The 26,194-nt window shown below is 43.2% G+C and overlaps 1 protein-coding gene across 1 annotated transcript; it reads left to right on the top strand.

Moving 5' to 3' along the window:
- The first annotated feature begins 1,494 nt into the window (after positions 1 to 1,494).
- Positions 1,495 to 25,789, top strand: MTHFS (methenyltetrahydrofolate synthetase). Its single transcript, XM_063412731.1, has 3 exons — positions 1,495 to 1,771; positions 5,624 to 5,888; positions 24,492 to 25,789. The coding sequence occupies exons 1-3, from the start codon at positions 1,634 to 1,636 to the stop codon at positions 24,713 to 24,715; spliced, it is 627 nt and encodes a 208-aa protein (XP_063268801.1). The 5' UTR covers positions 1,495 to 1,633; the 3' UTR covers positions 24,716 to 25,789.
- The last annotated feature ends 405 nt before the right edge of the window (positions 25,790 to 26,194 follow it).

The raw sequence follows: 26,194 nt of genomic DNA, 5'->3' as shown, positions 1-26,194 counted from the left end.
TTCCTCTAGGCTCCCTTTTCCAGGAATGGTTGGACCACACAAGCTTTCAATGTCCCCTGCAGCCTGGGTTGTTCTGTGATTCCATGGTCTAACATGGTGGGTTTAACCATAGAACACAAACTGATGCTAATGTTTGTTAGAATATATATTTCTCCCTCTCCCTCCCCAGTGAAAACCAGAAATATTATTTAGCATGCAGGCAGAATTTGTGAGGTAAACTTTGTTGCTGTTGAAGAGAAGATGGCAGTGTTCAGAAAGCAAGGGGCAGCTAAAGGAAAAAGCCCACCTCCAAAACACCTACAGCAGCACCTGTCAAAAATGACATTTTAAGATGTTATGACATATATGTGTTTATTAGCAGTCTAAGTCTTCATGGTAAGAACAGTAATTCTTACTCAGTTCCTTTTTGAGCACTGCTGCAAGCATGTACTACAGTGGCTAACAGTGATCTATTAATACTGCATCCACTTCCTTTTACACTGATCTAGTAACCTATTTTATACTCAGAAGTACAATTTTTTAGTTAAATATAAAGGGTGACTGTGTCTTTTCAAAATGTAGGTGATACAATAATTTTAGAAGTTGCTTTCGTGGTAAGGGCAGGGTTTAAACAAAAAAAAAGCCTGAATCATTAATGGTCCAGTGGGCTCCAGGTTAACTTCACCAGGACAAAACTTCCTTTTTTCAGTGCAGAGCAAGAAAAGCAGTGATGAGGTGTACCACCCCAATCCTAAGCATAGTAAAATGCCTGAAAACAGCAGGGCTATTAGCTAAGTTTTATAAAATAGTGTAGATGTAACTGTCATGAAATTATCCATACATGACACTGAGCAGTGCCCAGGTCCAGAGGCACTGCTGCTGAAGGGATCCTTGGATCTCCCAGAGGAGAACAAAGTGCTGCTTCTAGAGCCAAAGGTGAGGTTTAAGAGCTGCACAGTGGCACAGCTGATGACTTCATTGATGCACACAGCAGCTAAATTGAGATGTCATCAAAAGCACTCAGAAGAGATTTATGAAAACAGCTGTTCTCCTATAGAACTGTCTCTTTCTGAACTTAAAATCACAGAATCAGTTAGGCTGGAAAAAACCTCTGAGGTCATTGAGTCCAGCCTTTGGTCACCACCTTGTCAACAGGATTGCAGCGCTAAGTGCCATATCCAGTCATTTCTTCATTTCACACTTGCAGGAATGGTGCCCCCACCACCTCCCTGGGCAGGTAAAGGTGTTTGGGGGGCCAAAGGCCTCCCTTGGGACGTGTCCGGCACATCTTCCCCGTGGGCAGCGCTCCTGGGCTGGACACCGATGACCACCTGTGACCACCCGAGCCCCGGGCACGGCGCTGTCCTTCACCCACCGCCCACCGCCTCCGCGGGTGCCACGGGGGCCGAAATGTACTTTCCCTTCCTGCTGCAAAATTTGAGAAGGGGAAATTCTTTGCGATCCGAGCCAGGAAGGAAAAAAAAAAAAAAAAAAAAAAAAAAAAAAAAAAAAAAAAAAAAGGGCTGGTGTTGGCAGGGCCCCTCCAGCACGGTGGGGTCGGTGCCAGCCGGGCTCGGAGCGCTGACCGGGCGGGCCCGGCCGCCCCCGCGGCCCTGCCCGGCCCCGCCGCGGGCCCGCCCGGCGCACCGGGCGCATGGAGCGGGCCGGGGACGGCGCGATGGCGGCGGCGCTGAGGGCGGCCAAGCGGCAGCTGCGGGGGGAGCTGCGGCAGCGCTTGCGGGCGCTCGGCGCGGCCGAGAAGCAGCGCCAGTCCCGCCTGCTCGGGCGCAAGGTGGGTGCGGACAGCCGGGCACGGCCCAGAGCCGGGCACGGGCACGGCAGGCCGGGAAGCAGGGCCGGGACTTTCCAGGCTCCGCCGGTGAGAGCGAAAGCGTGACTCAGGGGCCCTTCCGCCGAGCGGGGGTGAGCTCCGCCTCGGAGCCTGCCCTCGTCCCTTCCTCGGCAGTGCCGGGCACCGGGGCTGGTGGCGCCGCTGTGATGGGAACTGCAGGCGGCACCGGCTAAAGAGGGGGTGCCGGGCACGCTTCACCCTGGAGCGGTGGGCACACATCACCCCTGGAGCGGCGGGGTGATCTCCTTTCACCGCCGGGGTGCCGGGGACACTGCTCCCGTGGGCCGGTGGGCACACTGGAGCCCCGGAATGGTGATCACCCTTCCCCCGTGGGGCGGTGGGCACACTGCAGCCCCGGAATGGTGATCACCCTTCACCCGTGGGGCGGTGGGCACACTGCAGCCCCGGAATGGTGATCACCCTTCACCCGTGGGGCGGTGGGCACACTGCAGATCAGGAATGGTGATCATCCTTCACCCGTGGGGCACTGGGCACACTGCAGATCAGGAATGGTGATCATCCTTCCCCCGTGGGGTGCCGGGGACACGGCAGCCCTGGAATGGTGATCACCCTTCACCCGTGGGGCGGTGGGCACACTGCAGCTCTGGAACAGTGATCACCCTTCCCCCGTGGGGCGGTGGGCACACTGCAGCCCTGGAACAGTGGTCACCCTTTCCCCGTGGATTTTGGGGACAGTGCGGGCACACTGCCACACACCCCAAGCAGGGCTCCTCAGGGGTGGTGGCGGGTGTTCATCTCAGACATTTCACACCAGCCTGGCTCTGGCCATACATACAAAACCCAGCCACTGCCTGATTTGGCCTCTTGTTTTACGCGCTGTCATCTCCCTTCTGTATCTTCCCGCAGTGTTTCTTCCACACAATTTTATTTGTAATATAATTTTTACACTCGGAAAGATATCAAGCAGGGTTTGTCTAACTGGTATCCTAGCACAGAGTGATATGGGTATGTACTTTTGAAATGTCCTGTTTGTGTTCGGATTACACAGTTTTTATATAGATGTATTTTATCATTTTAATAAACATAATAAAATTTTATTTTGCAGTCACTGCATGTAATAGAGCACAGTCCTCATTTTTTTTGCAGCACCAGCGGGTACTTCTAGATGATCTACATTTATATGGTTATTTTCCTGCCAGAGGATTTCAAATCATTTTATAGACTTCATTTACTACTAATGTGTAGCCACTTCATGAGTGGGATGTGGCAGCACAGAAACTTCAGGTTGCAGGAAGTTTTAACTGGAACTTACATGACCTTTTTTTCATTGGGAATGCTTTTTAAAAACATCCATGTGTAGTGTCCTACTTTCATGATAATGCATTTTGGTAATTATACATCCTAGACTTAAATCTCTCAATTTTTGGCAGATATTGGCATGCATCTTCTTCAAAAATTCAGAATCCTCAGCCAACTTTTAAGCACCTAGCCCATGTAGTAATGAAATTTTAGGAGCCCTCAACCTTTGTCTAGCTGCTGCTGATAAATGCAGCCACAGAGCACTCATTTTTTTCTAGTGAGCACACCAACAGATACAGCCTTTGTTTTGCTTAAAAGAAGGCATCAGGAAATATGATATAAATTGATGTTATCTTGCTGTTTTAATAATCTGACAAAAACTGAAAATCCTGAGCTCGCTTGAGACAGAGTGGCTCTGTGCAAGTGGCAGAAAGTAGAGTCAGTTTCCTCGTGGGGAGTGGGTAATACAGCAGTCATGGAGAAATTTTGGAAAAGGGTGAGAATATATTTTGAGATATAAGGCCAAAAATGTAGCTTTGTAACATACATCAGTTCTTGCAGCTAATAAAAGTGAGCAGGTTATTTTGTAACACCTGAGTAATATTTTAATAGCAAAATCTCATTTCAAAATAATCTTTAAATGCAAAATGAAATAGCTTCATAGGCTGACCAAGCCACCAGTATTTAATTAGCTTCTGGATGATTTTTTTTTAATGCTTATGTTCGTGATTGAAGTCATGCTATTTGCATGCTCTAATTCTGCAAGAATTGCCATCAGCTGGTGAACAAAGAGCAGATAATATTTGTTAAGTGTGGAAATTCTTTCAGTCTTCTCAGAAACTGCTCCGAGTCATAGCAGGAGCATCTACACAATTCTGAGAATATCTGAAATTGTGTCTTCCTGCTCAGATGTGGGTTTACATGTTCAACCTCATTTTTGTTCCTATACAGCCTAATTAACGTGTTACTGGATATCTCAGAGCAGATGGGGCCTGTGTGGTGCCCACAGCATACAGCCCTTGTCTGAAAGTGTCTCAGTGTCTCAGTTTCTCTCTTCACCAAACCCGTGAGAAGTTTTGGCTCTGAAGGCCGTCAACATGAGCCACAGCTGTTTTCTGGAGTCCTCAGTTTGACTAAATGGTCTGCTTTTTGCAGCAAAAGCTACCATGGAAATTCTGTTCTTTTAAGAGCTTAATCCTGTAGAAAAATCCAAGTGTAGGGTTAGGCAGATAGAAAAGGAAATAAAATATGGGTTTGATTGTTAAGATGTTTCTGTGGCCAAGCAACACATACACCATTAGTTAGTCTGGATTAGTTAGTTCTTTCCCTTACAAAATTTTATCCGTCTTCTGAATATTTCACCTGGGTTTTTTAACTGCTGTGATGGAAAGAAAATAATAAATTTAGTGGGAACCATATCTTGACTCAGATATGGGCATTTGTATCTCCAAACAAGGCCAGGGCAAAGGCTAAAGCTCAGAAGAGTGAGTTACCCTGCAGTTATACAAACACTGAGCAGGAGATTTGGTGATCTCTGTTCTGTACATACTAGAGAGTTTCTCAATTGTCTGGTATCTTTGACAGATTTTTGTAAGTGTGTAGAATAAGCGTAAATTTCATTTAAATGAGTGGGGACACATTTATATTTCCTTTGTCCAGATGTAAGTCACAAAATATATAAGGTGCTAGAGAATGAGAAGACAAGCTTTTAAAAGCCTCCTTTCAAATGTTAACGTGGAATTCAACCTGGAATGGGCAGAGACAGGTGAGGTATGAGTCTGCTAACACTTTTTCACCATATAAGCATTTTTTATTTTCCCTTCTATATCCAGCCTTTTATAAGCCCAGCACAGAGTCTCATGAAAAGCAAAAAATGGCAAGGCCATCTTTCCTTCAGGCTCTGAAAAATGTGCAGTAATAAGATCACCTGTTGGAAGCAGTTGACGTTTGAAGTCATGTATTCCCTCTTGCTGGAGGGAAGGCATTCAGGTTAACAAAAGAAAGAGGGGCCTGGTCTTGGAAGACTTTGTGCTCTGCAGTCATCTTTCTGGTGCTGATTTTCCTTTGAGTTATTATTGAGGCGCTTCCCGTTCTGCCTGGGCTGCAGTGAGAAGTGCAGCCTGTGAAAAGGATGGAAGAAGAGGAATGCTAAACCCTCATGGCTTGCATAAGCTGGCAGTTCTGGCCTGCTGTATCTTTCTGCAGTGATGTTGGGCATTTGAGGATGTCTGTGTTGTATGGCACAGAGCTGTAGGGGATTAGGAGATTGTCTGCAAAATTGGGGTTTTTTTTGCTGGCCCAAACCTGTGTTGCAGTGTTTAGTTCACTAGATGCAAAAAGTTGCCTACTTTGATTTTGCTAATGGTAGAAATGTTGAATTAGGCAACAAAGTCAGTTTATTCTGTTTATGATGCATCAAAGTTTGTGTCCCTACCCTTTTCAGTGAATATTGTGCTCCAGTTTTGTGTTAGGTTAAATAAGTTGATCTTTCCAAAAACTTTCCTAAACTGGTTGTGTCCATTCCCCATGTAGGTGATTGCTCATCCCAAGTACCAAGAATCCAAAAGAATTGCAATCTTCCTGAGCATGCCAGATGAAGTCCAGACAGAAGAAATCATTAAAGACATTTTTAAGCAAGGCAAGGAGTGTTTCATACCCCGTTACAAACCTCAGAGCAATCACATGGACATGCTGAAGTTATCATCAGCTGAAGACATTTCTTCACTTGCTTTGACATCCTGGAATATTCTTCAGCCCAGTGATGATGACACTGCAAGAGAGGAAGCTCTTGCTGGTGGTGAGTATTTTCTTGCTGCATCCTGGGATTGTTGAGCAGGAGTAGCCTGGAGGCCAGTAGGAAATACTCTGATAGCAAGAATGAAACGAAATATTACAGGTTGGATTTATACCTTGTAGAGGGATGCTCCTTTCTCTTGCTTGTTTTTCTCTACCCTGTGCCACTCCTGTGACAAGCCAGCAGGGCAGGAACAAGACTACACTGATCCAGCTGAAAGAAAACTCAGCCCTCCAGATAAATCATCTTCTTGATCTGATCCATGAACATCCTCAGCACAGTCTCAGCCAGTGTAATGTAGAGGCTCGTAAAGGAGAGAGGGGGTAGTTGGGGCTACCACTGAAACTCACAGGGATCCAGATTTAGGATCTGATCAGATTTAGTACTCTTGAGAACTTTGGTTTGTGCTGCCTGACAGGTTGGGAGCTTTTCAGGTGATGCCTGTAGACTGAAAATTTTCTGAAATCTTTGATCCTGTGAATTATATTGCATGGATGAATCACAGTGCTGATATGGAGCCTGCCCTTGTAGAACAGCTCTCTGGACTGAAGCCTTAGACTGAAAATAAAAGGACTTTCTAGTAGGCCTGCATGAATACTACAGTCCTTTCCAGCATTATTCTCTCATATTTTTATTTTGATCTTATAATGCTGTCTCAGACATTATGGATTCTTCATAGGGTTGGGAAGGTACAAGTTCATTAAGATCAAACTTGTGTATTTGTGTTTTGACCCCCAAATAACCTCTCTCTTAACCTAAAATTCCCTAGCTCCTACTTGTAAACAATTTACTTTTTGTGCCTTTGCATTCATTATTTGCATTCTTTTTGTAAACACTTTATCTTCCCAAAACATCTGCAGAGTGTTTAATCTCATTAATGGAAAACTCATATTGAGCTTGTGTTTGAAACCTCAGCCTGGGAAGGTTTTCTCCAAGTTGAAATTCTCTATGCAGACAGCTTCCACTTCTCACACACTTGCCAGCTTTTTAGTGCTTGATAAAGGAACATAACATTTCTATGACTCTGTTTGATTGAATTTGGGCTTGTATTTGCTTTGGGATGCCAATGTACTTTCCCAGAATGCTTAACCATGTTTTTTCCTCTTTTATTTTCAGTCATTAACTCTTCCCTAATTCAGAATCCTTTCTGTATCTACATTTTAGCTACCAAGGAATTCCACTGCTTCATGCAATCATCTTCTTTATATTTAATATTTAGCACTGTTCATCATTTTTCTAACGTTTGTCAAAAAATTGTGTATATTGGTTTGATTTAGGGACTTTTGAAGGTAACCTAAAACAAAATCCAGAGTTCTGTTGACTGAGCTTAGTTCAGGGACTCTGGACAAGCTTTTGTACTACTGATGAGCTGCTGTTAATTGAATTTAACATGTCTGTTACAGACATCACAGAATAAACACAGAGTTTGAGCTATGATGGGAGCAAGGACTTCCAGATATGGAGTGCACTGAGATGTACCTGGGTGCCAGACAGTGAAGATGGGGAGGGCAGGAACACACTTTGGTACCTGGCTAGTTCTAGATTGCTGCTTCCTTCTCTGCACCAGGCTATGGACAGAGAGCAATTGCAGAAGAGCTCCTGTGCTCTACAGAGAGGTGCCAAGAGACTACTTGTAAAAGCTGATGTATGTCTATGTCAGACTCATTCTGCCTGCAACTCAATATTAGTCTGTTTGTACTGTTCGTACAGTAATTTTGGAATAACACCATTTGGACGAGAAGTCAGACCTTGGTCCTTTATCCTAGAACAGTTTTTGTAAATTAGAGAATAAGTTTAGTGTTTTTCCACTGTTGCAGTATCAGACACACATCCCCAGTCTATCCCCACAGAAATACACACTTCATCTCAATATGTCTTTCTATTCCTTGTGCTGTATTTTTTGTCACCTATTATATTTTTTGAACTTTGGTACATTTGCAAGAATGCAAATTGCCTTGCTGCTGCCTCCATCCTCCTTTATTGAAATGACGCATGGATGGCACATTTATCTCAGAGATGTTATCAAATACTTTGGTGATCTGAGGCATTTACATTGTTATAAGGAGATAACACGGTGTTACATTAGTAATGTTCTCATGGCTGGCATAAGTTACTATGTAATTTCCATGAAATAGCCTGTGGGTGCATAAATAAGCCACCTCATTTCTGAGTGTATTCATTTTGCATGGCAAAAAGCTTAAATTCACACTGTCCTTAGAACTTCTGGCATGGTTACTGTTAAGAATAGCTCAAATATAAGACTGGGTGTAATTTTTGCATAGTTTCCCAGTCTCTGGTAGCACTCCTGGGCAGTGTTGAATAGACACGAGTCACTCCTTTTGGAGATGATCCTTTTTTCTCTTGGACCAAGGTTTACCTGTTTTCATCTTGGCAGTACTCACATCACACTGTGTTGGCATAAACAAAGATCACTGCTTTTGTGGTAGGAGAAAGTCTTCATCTTCTCTATCATGTGTGGGTGACTCACTGGCATGTGAAAAGTTGCCTTCTTTAGGTTAAATGGACACAACAACAGGAAGAACAAAGGTAGAAGAAGTTCAGATACTTTGGAGTAGGGGTGTGTGTAGGTGCATGACTTGGTTCATCTCCAGCTGTATCTATTGAAAAGACTTGTACAACTTCTGGGCAAGCCATTGGTACATTTTCCTAATAGGTACCAATGCCCATTTTTATCCTTGCCCATCAGAGCTATAAATGTGCACTGGTATTGGGGTTTGCCCAAGGTGGTACTGCTGATGAAAGTCCAGGCAGGTTGCAGTATTTGTTTACAGAAGTGTAGAAACCTTGCACAACTTTGGAAGGAACAAATCAGATAAAACTGTACGCCCTGTTTGCTTTTTATCACTACTCCTACAGAAGTTTAAAGAACACTTCGCCAGCAGCTTCATTTTCAGTGTGGTTTAGGGAGGTGTTATGATTCACCAAGCTGGACATGGGTTTTCCTCATTTGTAATGTTATTCATTATTACTTAGACCTCCTCTGAGAATTATGAGGGAAAAGTGAAGTTATTCCTCTGAAAAAGAGATTATTCTTACTGGGACACAAAAAAAAAAAAAAAAAGAAAGAAAGAAAAAAAAATTTAAAAAAATATTAGGTTGAGTGTTTCCATATGGTAAAACTCTTGGAGACGTCTTTGAAGGGCGGCATGTGGCCAGGGATCTCAGCTGGAAGGCTTGGCCCTGAGCAAATACGCTTAACTGTTTATAACTGAACTACTGACTGGTAGCTGAAGGTGTGCAATAAATTATAAACAGTGTTTCTAACATTCACCTGCATGATGGAGAGAGGGGGTTTGGCTAAATAGTTTTCTTGGCCAAAAAATGAAGTGTTATTAGAAATTACAGCTCTGAATCTGCTTACTCTAATGGATTGGGACATGCTTTTATAAGAAATACAAGAAATGGGATTATGTGTACAGACTTAATTCAGCCTCTTAATCTCTGTCAATTCTGCCCTGGTGTCATAGTACATTATTACATGGTCCTTGTCCCTCAGGTGTGAACTCACTGAAAGATGAACCCAGATGAAATGTTCTGGGCTCTTTCAAAGAGGCAGAAATGAACACTGCTTGCTGTTAACAAGTGCTACTAACAAGTATCTGCTCAGTTGTTTGTTTACTCCCTGCTCAGGTTAGAGCTGCAGGCCTCTTTACTGTGCGTTATTCAAACCTCGGGATGGAGATGGAGATCTGCATTTCTGTATGAGCTCTTCATCACTACACCATTCAGTGACTTAAAGATATTCAGTGGTATTTGCTGATGGAGAAGCAGCAGAGGCTCAGGATCCTATTGCAGCCTGAGTTGTACACAGGAGCTGCCCCCAGTGAATACAGACTCTTTTGCTTGTTTTTCCAACATTAGTTTTCTTCTCTGTTCCCTCCAAAACAATAGTTTTCCACATTTGTCTCAGCCTTTGACTGGACCTCCTTTCCCAAGCTTTAATTTCTCTACCACCATTCTGTCCCTTTCCATCTTTCTGCTCTTTGCCTGGCCCCTCTGAAACTCTCTCCTCAAGAGTCCTTCTCTGGCCTTTCTCACTATATTCCTCACATCCTCCTGCTCTCAGTCCCAGGTTGTCATTTCAGGAGCAGCTGGGCCAGCACAAATAGTTTGTTCCTGCCAAAAGGGAGGAGATCATGTGTTTTGTCTTCTTTCACTTGTCAGCTTCCAGACAAGATTCTCCGTCCCAGTTTACTCATTTCCTTCCCCACTGTGCTGGCTTCTTTCGCTTTTTCCTTGGTTTAGAAAAACTTCACTGTTTAATAGTACTTTTTTTACTAAATAGTACAAAAGACATAGTTTTGTGATTGTTTCTTTTGGGCAGTGCCTGATTAAATAAGCTGCTGCCATTTCTCCTCCTCTTGGTCCCCACCCCTCCTCTCCTGTGCCAGCACAGATGTCCCTGTAGCCACACTGGGACCTAAACTGGGAAACCAGGCTTGGTTAGGAGCAACCCAGCACTGGTGGAAGTCTCTTCTCAGACAGAACCACCACACAGGTTTGGACTGATGCAGCTGAAGGGTTGGTAGGAAGCTGATGGTGAAGGGTTGTGAAAATGGTGTCATGCCAAAAAAGTCTCAGTGAAACCTCAGTCATCATTTCCTTCCATGTTTCAGTTCCCAGTCTTGCCCCAGTCAGCAGGAATAGGAGCAGCCAGTGAAATGAAAGTGCTTGAGAGTCCTCCCAGCTGAGATGGGTCTGGCAGGAGGAGCTGAGCCTGCAGCCTCATGTGCTCGAGCTGTGCACCAATACTGGCCCAAGGAGCTTTCCCTCCTTGTGTTTTCAGCCTATTCCTGCCTCCCTCTGGTGAGCTGGATCAACCTGCTGCTCTGGGTGAAGATTATTTCCCTCCTTTCCCCTCTCCTGTTTTTGTTGGGATTTTTTGAACCCAGATGAGTGGATCCATGTGGCCAGATCAGTGCCATGTGTGGGGAGGAGGGAATGAGGAGCCAGGATGGAGAGAAAGTCCCCTGTGGCACAGGTTCCTAGAGAGTTGTGGGGCCACCCATGCAGATGTGACTCCAGTGCTGGTACAGGGAGGGGGCATCCTCAGAGAGCCCCAGAACTCACCCAGACACATCTCCCCTAAGCCTGTGCCAACGGCAGCTGTTCAAACATTTGCAGCATTGCATAAGCCTGGCTCCAATGGCTTTGAACAGGGCTAAAGCCAAATCATCACCAGTGAGGGTACTACAAGCAAGATTTCAAGTTCTTGTCACAAGGCATGGAGTGACAGAACTTCTCTCCTTTTTTAAAAATTTTTTGATTTCTTTTTGCTAGCTTTGTTCTTGGAAACCAATGAACCATTTTGCAGGAATAAAACAAACATTACCCCCTGCCCCCACCTCAGTTTGGCATAAGTACCCAAGCTGAAAACATGTCAGCATTTGACAATATAGCATCTTTTATGTAATGGGGAGTGCTGAATAATCTGCAACTACTCAGCTACAGCATAATGCATTTTTGCTTTAAGAAATGAAGGTATTAAGAATTTGGGTTGTATTTTGTAATTTAGCTTGGAGACTTCTGGCACTTTCAGCACTGAAAACTTCCGTGGCCTGCTGATCACAGCATTTGTGTTGTAACTTAAAGATAATTAGTGAAATATTAACTAGATAATCCCTGCTTTCAATAATGGTAAAAAAAATACTAGGAATAAAAAGAAAAGATCCAAATTTGAAATAAAATAAGGAAATACATATGTCTAGCAGCAGCTTCTTGCAGCTTTGTTTTCACATAACCTTTTGAATGTTGGCTTTTAAGGTTAAGGTAATTTTATCTTTCTGCCCTTTTAACTTCCAGAACACTGTGAGACTTTCTGTAGCATAAATTACAACAACCTGCTGGTAGCAGAAACAGGCAGGGACAGCTTATCTGTGGGGTGGTATTTGGTTTATAGGGGCTGTTTATGCCAGGGAACATGATTGTCTTGCAAGGAAACTGTTGGCTACCTCTAGGCTACAGTTCCAAACCTCGAGTAGTTTGAAATTATTCCTGAGTGACCATTAACCCTGTTTGAAACTTTGCCATTGGGATTTGCCCTGCAGAAGCACTTTTGTCTGCAGAAACTCTTTCCACCTGTCTTTAAATTCCTACTATTTATTCATGCATTCAAAGATTCTGCGTTTGCTGCCAGGACTGATGGCCTTGTGATACCATCAGTATTCTTAGTTATTCCAAATTTTAGCACAGTTCTTCAGAAGTGTAACTGAATTGATGGCAGCACAGTCTTAAGAGGAATAGGTTTGACTTAGAACTGCAAAATAAAATGGGATTTTAAAAAAGGGTAATGGGTTCCTCTCCCACCCCCAAAAATAATGCACCAGAAGTGAGAGGATTTTGAAAGATGAGGCACATTAGAGTTTAGAAATAAAAAACACTTGTGAGTAGAAAATGCTGTGGCTTGAAGCATAAGGAAGGTCTAATATCCTTCTTCAGCTGCATTAGATGTTGTACAGCTGTCCATGAAAGCATAATGGGATCATACAAAATGATGCTAATCATTCTGAAAAAAGATATGTAGTAAATAATGCTCAGAGGTAACTGGGAATATTTAAATGAGCTACATGCAGATGGGAATGTATCTGGAATAAATGAAATATGTGAAAAGCAGAGATGTTAAATGTTTTTGCTTAGCAAAAATCACACCTAAAAATAAATACCCCAAACAAGATTGTAAAGTGATTGAAGGTACTGTTAGATTTCTTTTCCTCTCGGAGACTTGATTAAAACTTGCACTACAAAATATGTCAAGGGATAGATTATAATTTAAAATCTTTTTACAGTGGTCATAAAAAAAAAACCTAGAGCATGGCACAATACAAAATTGAAAATCAAGGCTTAGCTGCTAATGTAATTTATTTTTTAATGAAATGATTTAAAGTTTGGAATGAACTTCTGTTTGGAGACAATGATCCATAGTATTTTTGATATGCAAAAAAAGAACAAAATTCAGTGCAAATGAGGCATTAACATTCTGATCATGAATCTTGCTGTGGAGAGAGGATCCTTCCCCTGCAGTGCTGGATCTGGAGGTGCAATACAGCATCACCTGTTTTACAAGAGCCAGGAAATCTCTCACAACTTGGAGCTGGGTACCAATAACTGAAGGATCTTCCTACCTCTGCAGCTGCAGTCCCCAGATTATTGCCTTACAAACAGGTTCTGGTTTCTCTTTCCAGCAGGCATTTAGAACGTTCCTCTAAGCATCTAATTTTATTTGTATTAAGCCCTTGGCTCTGCTGCCTTCCGACAGCTGTGAGTAGTACTGGTTAGTTAGTTGTAATGTGAAATATTATGTTCCTTATTATGTTAATATTATATTATACTCCTGTGACATGTGAAATATTATGCTCCTTGTACTCATTTTAAATTTGCTGCTTTCAGTTCAAGGGATATTTCATTTTTCTATGATGAGAGGTAAATAAGGATGTTTGAGTTACTTTTTTTATTATTATTCATTGTTCAGTTACACCTGTACTATATCTATTGTATTCTTTTCTATCAAACTTTGACTGTTTTATTTTTCTTGTAGAGAAGCTTTTCTGTAGGAGTTCCAGCCTTTGCTCTTTCAGCCTTTGCAATCTCTCTGATGTTATTCTGGAAAAAAGATGCGTGGAAGAAAATTTTATGCCCAGGGAAAGAAATACTGTGAAATACATGTAGTGGCACTGGAGATGTTAATTCTTTCTGTATATACCATAACACTGCTCTTCAAATCAGCTCACTGGACAGATCTCTTACTGGTTTCCACATCAGTGCTCCACAATGACACATCATTACAAAAGGGTTTGTTCCACTAGTAAAGATCTGTAAAATAATTTTATATTCCATCTAGCTTGTTCCTTAGCAGGTAGAGCTGGGAAAATGCTTTCTTGGAGAGAAAACATTTCAGGTGACAGCAAGTTTCCCTCAGGGTTTTTCTGCATCCCAGACTTCAGCTGAAAGATGTGTGACTCCATCCCAGCACTGGGGTTACTCTGCCCTGGAGCTGGTCTCAGCCCTTCCCTTGAGGTCTGTACCAGCTTCCAGAACTTTCTGAAACAGCTCAATAATCAACACTTAATTTCCTTAGTGAAGGCAAACTTTTAGCTGAGTTTCTTCCAGTGTTTGTGTTCATAAACAAGTATGACACAATTACAGTGACTTTTTTTTTTTTTGAGGCTTTTGAGAAAGTGCTCTGAAATGCAAAGTTCATATGTTTATATGTTGTTGCTTTGTAATGCCCTTTGGTGTCCTTATGTCCTGAATTTCCCTTGTGCAGACTAAACCACAAGCACTGTGTGGTTTAATTTTAATACCACCCATGCCAGGGTGTCCTGCAGTGAACCTGAAAGGCTGAGAGCTCTGGAACACTACAGGTTTTGCTTTCATAAAGTTCATTAAGGCTTTAAAGGAGTGTTTTTCCCTGTAATCATCTTAAGTGTCGCATCCACGTTTGCCTCCTTACAGAAAACTCATCAAAACAACTGAGAAGATTACTTCTCCTGTAGTCAATTAAAGTTTGAAGAGAAGTGAAAGCAACATGGGCAAGGGCCTTGAAGTCACTGCAAGTGACTCTCGAGGGTTTTGTTTCAAAGAGGGCTAATTTTGCTCCAGTGAGTGTGAGCAGTAGCATTGTCATTTTTTTTTCCATACAGTTTCCTAGAGACAGGAGTCTTTGAAAGGCAGATAAGAGGTGAAATTCATTTCTGGAGTGTGGCAGGAGTCTGTACATCTCATGCAGGGGAAATGCCAGTGTGCAAGTATCTCTGGCTGCAGTAATTAATCCAAACAGACATCTTTGTCTCCCTTTATTTTCATGTTTTGGAAAGGAAGACCCAGCACCAAGCCCATGTCCATACCTTTCTGCACACAGTCTGGGGAACAGGAGAGGAAGCTTTTCCTTGTTGCCCACCTGTGTGGGGAATGTGGGTTGAAGATGTGGTTTGGTGAGACAGCTGAGCCCTCCTTGAAGCTGCCTAGTGCCAGAGGGGACAGTCCTGCTGCCTTTTCCTTGTGCCCAGCTCTGTGCTCCCCTCATCCCAGGTACCATCTCTGGTACTTGCTGCTAAGCAGATTCAGCTCATGAATCTGGCAGAAATTGGTTACTTTTTTTTTCCTTTCTTTTCCCTGGGATTGGTGTTCCGCCAGCTTAGTGGGCTATTAAATCAGGTCAGCACTTTTCCAACTACAAAAGGTTTGTTTTTCTGGCACGGTTAATCCCTGCTGGTTTTGCTGAGATTCAAAATACACGGTTTTTCCCCTGGATGGTGGGAAACTCCTTGTACTGGCCCAGAGCTGCTGGCTTTCAGGGAGCAGGACACTCATGCTTCTGTTTCACGGTGTAAGGATAGCTCTGAATCTTCATGTTTGATGTCACGCTGAACTCAGTCCCTGCTTGGGCTGGCTGTTGTGCATGTGAGATGGGAACGAGTTTTTGGGATGTGGATCAGGGCAGATTCCTGTCCAGGAGTGACATGAAGCCTTTTGCCGGCAGGTGTCAGCATTCCATACATTTGCCATGGAGCATTGGTGTCATTTCGGCTGTTTTTCCTATAATTAAAATCTCATCCAGGCATTGCACTCACACACACAGGAGAACAAATGCTCCAGCCTAATTTCCCATAAAAATAAGGGATTGAAGTGAGGGAGAGATAGGATTCCAGAGAGAACCAGATTTTTTAAACTGCAGGCTTAAAAAGATAAAAGAAAATCTTGTGATGGAAGAAGCAGGATTTCACAGCTGTTGTGGTGTTAACACATTTGACAGCAACTGTGAAGGTGCCATCACCTCCCAGCCAGCTGACTCTGCATGTACAATAAACCCTGCCTGTAAGCAGCCTGATATTCCCATCAAGTAGTGTCACTCCTTACAGGAGCCAGGTTTATGCACTGACTTGGAGGTTATTTTACTTACCTGTTTATATTTCACGAGCGATTCTGTGTATTTTATGATAGGCTATCTGCTGAGTGAGTCAAAGGGTATTGGAAATATTGGTAGTGATGCATAAAGTATTGAAAAAACCCCAGATGATTCACTCTGTCTTACTTTGACTTAAAAATACCCAGACAGAAGTATGCAAAAGAGGACCAAGAGTGAAGACATGCACGTGTATCAGTGGGAGTATTTAAATGAATGCTCAGGCAATTGCCATGGAAGTGTAGCTGACAAGACCATAAAGAAATTCCCATAAAAACACATGAAGGTACACAAAGATCCTTGTATTTTAGGCTGCAGCAGTATCCCCACATAAACAGTTCAAGCATCAATGCCTTGTGAGTTTCTCTAAAGAAGCAGATTTGCAGTCAGCGTTTGCTGATTTAACAAGATATGTTGATGTGCTGTAAAGTGGCTCTAATGCCATTCCTCCTCTCTTTGGAATTGCTCCTTGGTACATCTGGTTTCAGAGTATTTTAGTGGTTTAAAATCACAGGAGACTCCAGGTGCAAGTCTTGGAACCAAACATTTTTGATTGCCCAAGTTTTCCCAATCAGTGCTCACATATATGAATATCTGAAACAGATTAAGTCATTTTTCACAGACTGATAACTGAGAAGTCCTAAGCTATTTTTTCTTTCCTCTGAATTTGCAAAACCAGACATTTTGTGGGTGGCATTGAGCGATCATGTTTTATTTACAGGGCTTACACAGGCTCGATGAATAATAGTGAAATAGAAAAATACATTTTGAATTTTCTTTTGGGTGGAACTCTGAAAATGAGACTCTAGTCCCCATCTTACTGTAAGTTAAACCTCAGGGGAAATGAGTGTGATGGTTATAGTCTCACATATTGTGAAACCAGCCAGAAATACAAGTCTTAGTCTTGTACAGTAGCTTCTCTGGTGGAACATGAAAGGATATTTATCTGTGGAGCAGGATAGGTTTGTTTGAGCAGGGCTGACAAATTCCAGCTGACGTTGTGCAGTGCATTTAGCTTTTCAGATGCATTGGCACTAAACCTGCAAGATTTTGGTTTAAACTAATTCAAAATCAGAGGTATTTACTTGAGCACAGCTCAGTAGCAGAGGAGCTGATCAAGCAGCTTTATTATGTGTTTTTGAGGTTTAATAACGGGCAAGTGGCTGCCACTCAGTTGTTTTAAACCTTTATGACTGATGGCTATCATGTAGCTTCTCAGGGAGGCGGATAAATATTTTATTATGCTGTAGTTCAGCAGGGCAAGTGTGAACTGTGAAGACCAATGTTTCATGCTGACACAAAGCACTGACATGGATGAGTAAATGGATAAACGCTGAGTTGCTCAGTGCTTGTTTGTAGATTCTGCTGATGGTTCTATTTTCTGCAAAATATTTTATTGAAGTAATAACAAAAGCTGTTTCTGTCATGCCAGCAGCTGGAGTGCCACATTTGCAGAGGAGATAGTCTGCTTGGCATCTGTATGGCTGTAAAAGGTGGGTTGTGGGTGTGCAAAATATTCTTTGGAGGACAAAAGGAGACAAAACCTTCCTAGTGCCTGCAATTCCCATACACAAAAATGAGAATAAAGCAATCACCCCTGGTGTTAAGAGCATTTCTCTCTGGAGGAGTTGAGGCTTTGAGGACTTAATGGTGTGTCCCATAGCAGGAGACCATGGATGGAGCCTGTGAGGTTTGGATGTGATACTCTGAGTTTTGATTCCTGTGCTGGGTTAAAGTGAGTATCTTTCTGGCTTCATGTGAAACATCCTGAGATGAGCTCAGCTGGTCAGAGCATGGTGGCTGTGATGCCAAGGTTGTGCATTCAATCCCTGTGTTGGCTGCTCATTTAAGAGTTGGGCTCAATAATCCTTGTGAGTCCCTTCCAGCTCAGAGTATTCTGTGATTCTGTGACAACAGGTGTCTGTGAATAGGTAGAAAACAGTATGTCCTGCTGAAGTGATGTGGTGCACAATGAAAGGTGTTCTCACAGGGGAGACACCTGGAGGAGCAGCTACTGACTGCAGTTTAAAATTAGCTGGTTTTTTACTCTAATATGAAGCACAACTTTTAGTCCAGTTAGGTATCTGGGATCTTAAGGAGGCTACAGACTGAGCACTCAAGGAGAGCTTTTTATGATCAACCAACATCACATATCTACAAGAGAAAAGAATTCATTCTTCCCAAACTCATGTCAGTAATACGGGATATTTTTCCTGTAGTTCCCAAGGTGGATGCAGAGAGGAGTCATTGGGGCAATGTCAGTTTAGAGCAACTGAGGATGGGGTCCTTCATGTTGTAACGTGGGTTTCCACGGAGATGAGAAGTCACACTGAGATTCTGACAATGTATCATGTGAGCAAATAAGAATTATCTGTTAAAAGTTTCCTTTCTTTTTAGAGGATTGTATTTGCATTTTACCAGACTGGCTGGGGTCAAGGCAAGCTATGTTGCTGTTTATGTCTGCAATGCTCATTGTTACTGGATGTGCACCTCATTGGGTTTGGATGAATGCCTTTTTCTCAAATGTTTATGAGTTGCAGCAAAGGATGATGTTTTTGTCTCCTTGGGCATATAACAGTGTCTGTCTTCTCCAGGGTTTTGAGGGGAAAAGATCTTGTTTCCTCTGGAAGCAATCCCAGCCCTTTGAGAACCATGCACCTCATCAGGGTCTGGATCAGCTCTGTAGTGAGCAGATGTGGAATTTCCCTTTCTGATCTTATACCAAGAGACGTGTAAGAGCAGAGATGCTGTGATCGAAACCCAGGGCAGGTTTTTTCCAAAGGGCAGAAACGTTTTTATCTGGAAGGAAACCGTAAGCGTTGGTAACCTCAGGAGTGGTGCTGGGGCACCCAGGGTGTTCTAGGAGAAACCATAAAGGGGAAGGGATTTGTTTTGCTGCAGCATTAAGTGAAATTCTTTTGTGGAGTTGTTTTCCCCAAGATCTGGTGATTAAGTCAGACCACAGTGTTAAGTGCTGTGTAAATACAGAACAAAAATTATGATCTTTGCCCTATAGAGTATGTGTTGGAAGCAAACACCTACCCAAAAGGCCTAACTATGCTAATGCTGACAGTAATTAAAGTTGCAGTGATGACTCTGTCATTTAAAAATTTCTGAGTTTTTCCATTTCATTGGCTCATACCCTGTGTGTCACCAAGACTGATACTTAGATATTAGGATCAAGTGATTGAGTTATTTTTTTCCTCTCTGCTGAGGTAGCAGATACAGCAGAGGCAGCAGATGGTTACTGCACTCTTCATTCTGAAAAGTAAGGCTTTCCTGAAACAGGGTTTGCCTTTTAATCCACTGTGGTCTTTGCTAAGTCAGAAAAGGACCAAAGTAAATTTTCATTCCTTGTAATCAACAGCTTTTAATTACTTGTGAGCTCAGCAGAGGTTTTGCACAGATCTGACATTGTTTATGGTGTGCCTAGCAACATGAACTCTCCTTCCCTTTAAACAGAAAGCTGTTCTTGGCCTGGTTCTTCTGCTCCTGCACCTTATATAATAATTTACATCCGAGCAAAGCACGAGCGAGGTACGCGTGGAACAAAACCAGCCACTGGAAAACTCATCCTTGCCTGAGGTAGCAGATTGTGAGGATCCAGCCATCCTTGTGGTGATGGAGTAAACAATGCACAAACCTCTGTGCTTCAGGGGAAGCTCAAACTGCACAGCTGCTGCTGTGAGGAGCAGCAGCAGTGACACCGAGCTGATCACTGCTGACCTCTTGTAGGCTCAGACGGTGTCTGTGCTGTGAGCATGGTTCGTGTGAGCACGTTGCCATTCTTCACAGGCAACAGGAGTTCAGGAGTTGCTGCAGCTCGGCCTCTGCCCCATCCTCTGTCAGTGCTTTTGAGGAGAGGATCAAAAGAGTCCTAGCTCCCACTGTGACGGGTCCCAGGCGCTGTGCTGTGCCCACAAAGCAAGAGGCAGCAAGGGATGAGAAGTTGGGATGACAGAGTATTTCACTTTCAGCTTCCATTAGGACTGTCAAGCTGTGCAGGGGGAGATGAGTGACCCCACACAGCAGGTGACAACGGGCTGGCAGAGCCCCTTCGAACCTGGGAGGAGAGAGGCCATGCTGGCTGCTCCTTCTGAGGGCAGAACAAGTCCCCAGCAGTCTTTACATGACCTGTATCTGTGCAGTTTGATGGACCCTTCTATAATTAACCATTGTCAAAAACACTTCTGAAAATGCTGGCTGGCATTTCAAACAGGAACATCAGATTAAGGAGAAGAGAGGTAATGAGGTGCAAGGAGAAAATCCTTCCCTGGGGAACAAATCAAACCTGATACCATCATGAAAGGTAATGAGAAATGCACTGCCAAACTGAGGTTCACTGCGGCTGCCTAGAGGAAACAAAACCGTGTATTCTTATTTAAAACACTGAGAGGGGATGCTAATGCTTTGGTCTGCTGCCTAAATCAGGGCATGTGCAGCTTGCACATCTGCCTCTTGAATGTAGTTTTGCCCCACATTTCTTGAGTCCTTGGGCCAGTCATTTCACTTCTCTGTGACATGAGATATGTCTACATTATTGTAAGGGAGTCAGTGCAAACAGAATGTGCCTGTACACCCACAGGACAGGTTCAGAAGCTGTGACTACATCTGCTCTGCCAAACAACAGAGGGCTAAGTACACAGGTAAGCCCTGCCCACACTACACAGAACCTGGCCTCTCTTCTTTTGTCTGGAGGAGCCAGACCTGTACCCTTCTGTCTTTACTGCACATGGCAATCTTGTCCCCTGGAGCAGTCATGGGTGTCACCTGGTCGGGCAGTGCCAGACACTGTGCTGACAATTAAGGTATTGACCACCTGTGATCCTGTAAATCAATTTGTTTTCTGGCTGTGCTGCATTTAGCAGTATAAATGAAGCCTGTGTGGCCGTGTCAGCATGGCTGTATGCCCACACTGATAGATAAGTCAGGGTACATTATTTCACGCATGGTGCTACACAGTTGAAGGAGGTGCAGCCACAAGAGCTTATGCCATAGATCCATTGAGTATTAGGTGACTGTCATCATAATTAGTAACGTTGCTGGTATACCCAGTAGCTTGAAGTGTGCAAGAACTATGGATATTCTCTGCATAGAAGCTGGAGTAAAATATTGTTCCTTGAGACAGTGTGTTCAGCCTTCAGCAATTTGCAGACCACATTCAAGTTTTCTAGAAGAAGCATGGCTCACCTGTAACAGAACTCTCTTGACTGTGGATGTGCTCACTGGGGCTCCTGGCATGTGGTCACGGGACCCTCAAGGATCCAAGAACCACCAGTTGATATCTACAGACACATTGGAAACAGTGGACATTACAAGACGGGCAGATGTAGAACATGAGACATCCCTTAACATGTTTTATGAGGCACTAAAACACCTGATGTTGTATTTGGTTTTCAAGTACCTGTTCTGTCTTCTCAGGGACAAGGATGCCATTTCACACAGTGGGCTGTAAGAGCAAGGGCAGTAGGAAATGAGGACAGAGCAAGCCACAGTCCTGGGTAGCAGACAGTAGTCCTTCAGGACTGGGAGAGCTGGGTAGCATGAGGACCCCATGCCACAGGGGGCATGTTCTTATCTCAGCTGCCATCCTGTTGATGTACCCTCTGTGCTGATAGCAATCTCAAGTGTCTGTAATCTTGGTTTCATCTGTGTGTCACCTCTCTTCCTGTGACACCTCTTCCCCCACACTGCCACAGACACCACAAGAGGTTTTGTTTCTCCCCAAGTTACATGTCAGGGAAACATTTGCTCCATGCAGCTCTCTGCCATCCATTCTAGATCCTGATATAGGATTTGGGACTAATGCTGCTTGAGCTGCCCTTGGGCTTCTTGCAGGGTTAGTTGTGTCATTTTTTCTACCAAGAGTCTTGAAAGACATTTACTTAAATCTTGTGCAGTGTGAGTTGCATGGATATCAGAGAACATGTTGTGAGTCAGAACAAGACTGTTGGTATTGCTGTGCTCCACAGAAGAAAAATATAAGGGTAACTATTACAGTATTTACAGCATAATTTTTTCATATTGAGATTTGCATAAGCTTGTTTGAGTTCTTCAGCGTAAAACTCCCATGATTATAGAGGAGCTAACTTGTTAAAAGTCTCTGTTTCTCCAGAGAACCCAGAGGAAAACAGTGCTTTAATACATCTAAATTCATTTGAGGTGCCTGATACTATCAGTTAAACTCCACAGAAAATATATTTCTTCCCTTCACTGTTTTTGCCATTTTCCTCTTTCCCTAGTGTTTCCCCTGACTTGTCTTCTTCGTGTCTCTAACACAAATGTAAGGAGAAATGGCACCTCTTTGCTCTGCAGATTTGCCCCCTGTGTGCATTCTTCCTGCCAGCAGCAGACTGCAAATGTTTCCTGCTTTTTGTCTTGAGAGGCACCTGGAGTGAAAGCGGCTGAATCAGACTGTGAGGCAGAGTGTGTTTGGTTCTGTGCATTGTGACTGATTGGTACTTACTGGTTTCTGGGCCACCTGAATACCTGCACAAGGCTGATGTGATGCAGGATGTGGAGAGGATAAATAGGAGCAACTTGGAGAGGATTTGACCTGCAGAATCTGTTCCTGACCTTGCTAACAGAGGGGCTGGTTTCTAGGTCTTGTCCATAGGACTGACAATTGACAAGAGCAAACTGAGGGGATGTGACAAGGTGTGTCCAATATGATGTACACGGTGGTACCGTAAAAATGGCATCTCTTTCCAGGGAGATCATACTTCTGCCTTTTGGCCTCTTTTTCTTTGTTTGCCATTCGCTATTTCACTCATTTCACTGTCCTGTGAGTCAAAAGTTGACTGCAGTGTGGTAAAACACCCCAATCCTTTTTAGTCCAACCAGTATTATCCTGTGGTTTGTCCTTTGACTAATTCTCTCCCCTTACTCCCCTGACCTCCTTAGAAAAGCTGTGCTTCTTGACTGTGCGATGCTGGATTTGCAAGATTGATGTTCTCTAAGCATTTTGCACTTGTTGCCTTGCATATTTTATATCAGTGTTCTAATTAAGACATCAGATCATGATGGATGAGTGTTCATGTCAGTGACTCTTCTCTGAACAATGAAGAGTGGAAGGAAATCTCCAGGAGCCTGGGAAGAGTGAGCAAATGAGTTGTTCTTATGTGAACTGTTAATACACTCTTCCAGGCAGAGTTTGGAGTTGATGTGTGATCTCAGATGGGATTCCCTCTAAACTGACAAACTCTGCTTTGCTCTGGCTTTTCCAGTACATGCTCCACACGTCCCCTTCAATGGTGGGCATCATCCCTCAGATGTAGTAAAAGCAGCTCAGCACAAAACGGCAGGAAGGAGTAAGTGTGGATATGGAAAAAGCAGAAAAATACCTGACTAGGTCCAAGCTCTGGTGAAGGAGCAGAGTCTGGTCACAGAAAAGCTGCTCAAGTCTAAGCACTGTGCCTGTAAGAAGGCAGAAGCAGCGGACTGAGACTTTGTATTTGCTTTCTTTCCAGACTCGTGTCAGCTGTCTTTTAGTCTGTGCTGCCTTTCCACTCCTTGCTCTTCTCTCCTTAAGTGTCTGTCTGCTACAGCAGCAAGAAATAAAATACTTTCTTTGCATTGTGAAAGGAGTAAGTGGGATGTTCCTGGGTTCAGGAGTCAGCACCAGGCCAGTCCAGCTCATTTGTTTAGAGGATGTCCATGCAAGACTTCTCACACTGAAGGCACCAGCCTTGCAGAAGTGAGGGGGATGTGCAGCAGCCTCCGTGCCTGTGGTCACTCCTCATGGCAGATGGTTTCAGTGATGTGAATCAGCTCCTGAAACAAGGGTGCAGCCAAGTGTAAATTGGAGCTGGCTCCCTGGCATGGGGCCGACCCACATCCCCTCACAGACATGAGCAAAGCCTTTTTATCTGGAGCTGGCTGGTGGGCTCTTCTGTTGGAGTTTCACCAGCCAGTCCAGGTGATCAGCAGCTGATGCATCTTCTCTCAGTTTTCTAACTGATTTTGAGTTCCAATCAAGTGCCATCTCACAGGAATCATGGAAGGAGGGATATTTAGGGCAAGGAAACAGAATGCCTGTGTGTGCTGCCAGAACAGTGAAAATTGCTGGAGGCTGAGAAAGAAAATCCTTTGGGACAAAAGGAACCTGACATCACGAAGGGACGAGCCTTCAAATCTTCATTTTGATATGGGAGGGCAAATTACCTCTTTCAGAGTATGTTGTATTCAAGGCTTTTGGGGGTTGGAAAGTTCATGTCATCTTACAGTGGTGTCAAAATGTCTTCCCTCTCTCTTACACGTCTTCTTTTCATTCTTTTTTTCCTTTTCTATTTTTGTGTCTGATGTTGAAGTTCATTTGATTTTCTGATCCCTCCTGTATTTAATTTCCCTGAGTTCAGTCTTGTCTGGATTTAGAGTAATAATCATTTGTATTTGGAAATGTGGGGTTAAAATGATAAAAAAATTGTTAAAATATAGGGGATTTTTTCCCATCCAGCTTTTCAAGATCTAATTATTTTTCAGCTGAACTAGTATCCAGTTGATAAGATGAAAATGTAAATTTACAGGTTTAGTATTCAAAGTATTTTTCATCTGATCAAAGAAAGGGAAGCATTTTACAAAACAGAAAGCTTGTGTTCTTGCAAATGTCTGAAGTTATGTGGTTGTATTCAAGCCATCAGGAAATCCACAGGGCATCCACTAATGCTTATTTCATTTTTCTGCAGGAGGTCTTGACCTTATCTTCATGCCAGGCCTTGGGTTTGACAAAAAAGGCAACAGATTGGGAAGAGGGAAAGGATATTATGATACCTATCTTGAAAGATGTATGAAACATCCCCGTGGAAAGCCTTACACGATTGCTTTGGCTTTTAGAGAACAGATTTGTGAATCAGTGCCTGTGACAGAAAACGATGTTCCAATAGATGAAATCCTTTATGAAGACTGCTGAAAGTGATACCAGCCCACCTCCAGAGCAAACAACCAAAGGTGTCATATCCATCAATCACGTTTTTTTAAATTGTCATATATGACTTTGGGACCAATAAAATACATTATTTGTGTTTGGGGACAAAAACCTCTAAAACCAGTGTAACTCTGATGATAGTTGTGAGGATTATGTTGATTTGCTTCTAATTAGCAAATGTCTGGTGTGAATCCTTATTCTAGAATCAAAACAAACAAGAATGGGTGACTGTTTATTACAGTAAAGGACCATTGCTTCTCGTAATATTTTTGAGGTACAAGCTCTTTGATACTTAGCAGTTTCATAGTTCTAGTTTAAAAGTGAACTGTCTATTAATGACAGTTCTTGATCCATTCTAGAATAAGATACTTGTAATGGCAAAAGTTCTTAGTACTTAAATATTGTGTTCACCCATGGGCAAAACAAGAAATTTATGGAGACGTCTTAGAGTAAGCTGGGAAAAAATGGTAATGGGAAAAAAGCCTTACTTAATTTTAGTGTATGCAGTAATTTTTACTGTTTACTTGGCTCCTTGCAGTTGTCTTAAAATAAAGGGAGTACCTGTTAATAAAAAAAAGTTAATGTCCAGAACTTTGGTATGTTCTTTCCTTTATCTGAATACAAGATTGTAATGTGGTCTAAAATGGGGCCAAGAAGTTCACTATCTGGAGCCAGCTCTTTTCTGATAAAATGATATTCAAAGTTACTTGAAGTTCTCTAATTTTGTACATAAGCCATTCATAATGTCCCAAAATACTGTGTGGTGCTATGTTAAAAAAGGAGAGATGCTGAGAATTGCAGAGAGCAGGTTTTATGGATGGAATAAATTTTTGTGTGGAAGGCTGGTTGTTCTCTGCTTCTCCAGACAATCATGGAAGTCCAGCAGAAGAAAGTGAGTTTCCTCTGCACACTGTCCTTGTAGTATAAGAACACAGTATTTCCAGTCAGGATCAATCAAACTGTCAGAATTTTGGTTCCTTCTTCTATGCTACTTCGTATTTTCTGTGCATGTTTAACTCTTCCCTTGATCAATAAATCAGTGTGTTTATTTTCACCAAACTACTCTGTGTCATCATTAAAAAATCCATAAATTCTCAAGAACCAGCTCCAGAGTGACCTTAAGGCTTTCTCAACAGCAACTGGTTTTGTGAACAAAACCATGCCTGCAGTACCTGTGTTCCTTTTCTCCTTGGAGTGCTTGTATTGAGTGCTGTTTCCATTCTGCTGATACAGGAACTATTTAAACCCTCTGGCTCTGGGGTGAACATAAGCTTAGCAGCTGAGGTCTCTCTGGCCTGTGCTCCCTGGTGCTTCTCCATCCTGTGTTAGCTGAGGTCCATCTGGCCAGGCTGAAGATCCCTGTGGTGCTGGGCTGCTGGGCATCCCACGCTGTGTGCAGGGAAGCTGCAGCCTGGGCAGGCAGCTGGTAGCACTTTGCAAACGGGCTGCTGAGTAGAACAGTGG

Source organism: Prinia subflava, chromosome 15, assembly GCF_021018805.1.
Source record: "Prinia subflava isolate CZ2003 ecotype Zambia chromosome 15, Cam_Psub_1.2, whole genome shotgun sequence".
NCBI classification, from domain to species: domain Eukaryota; kingdom Metazoa; phylum Chordata; class Aves; order Passeriformes; family Cisticolidae; genus Prinia; species Prinia subflava.
This window is presented reverse-complemented; position numbering and strand designations above follow the sequence as displayed.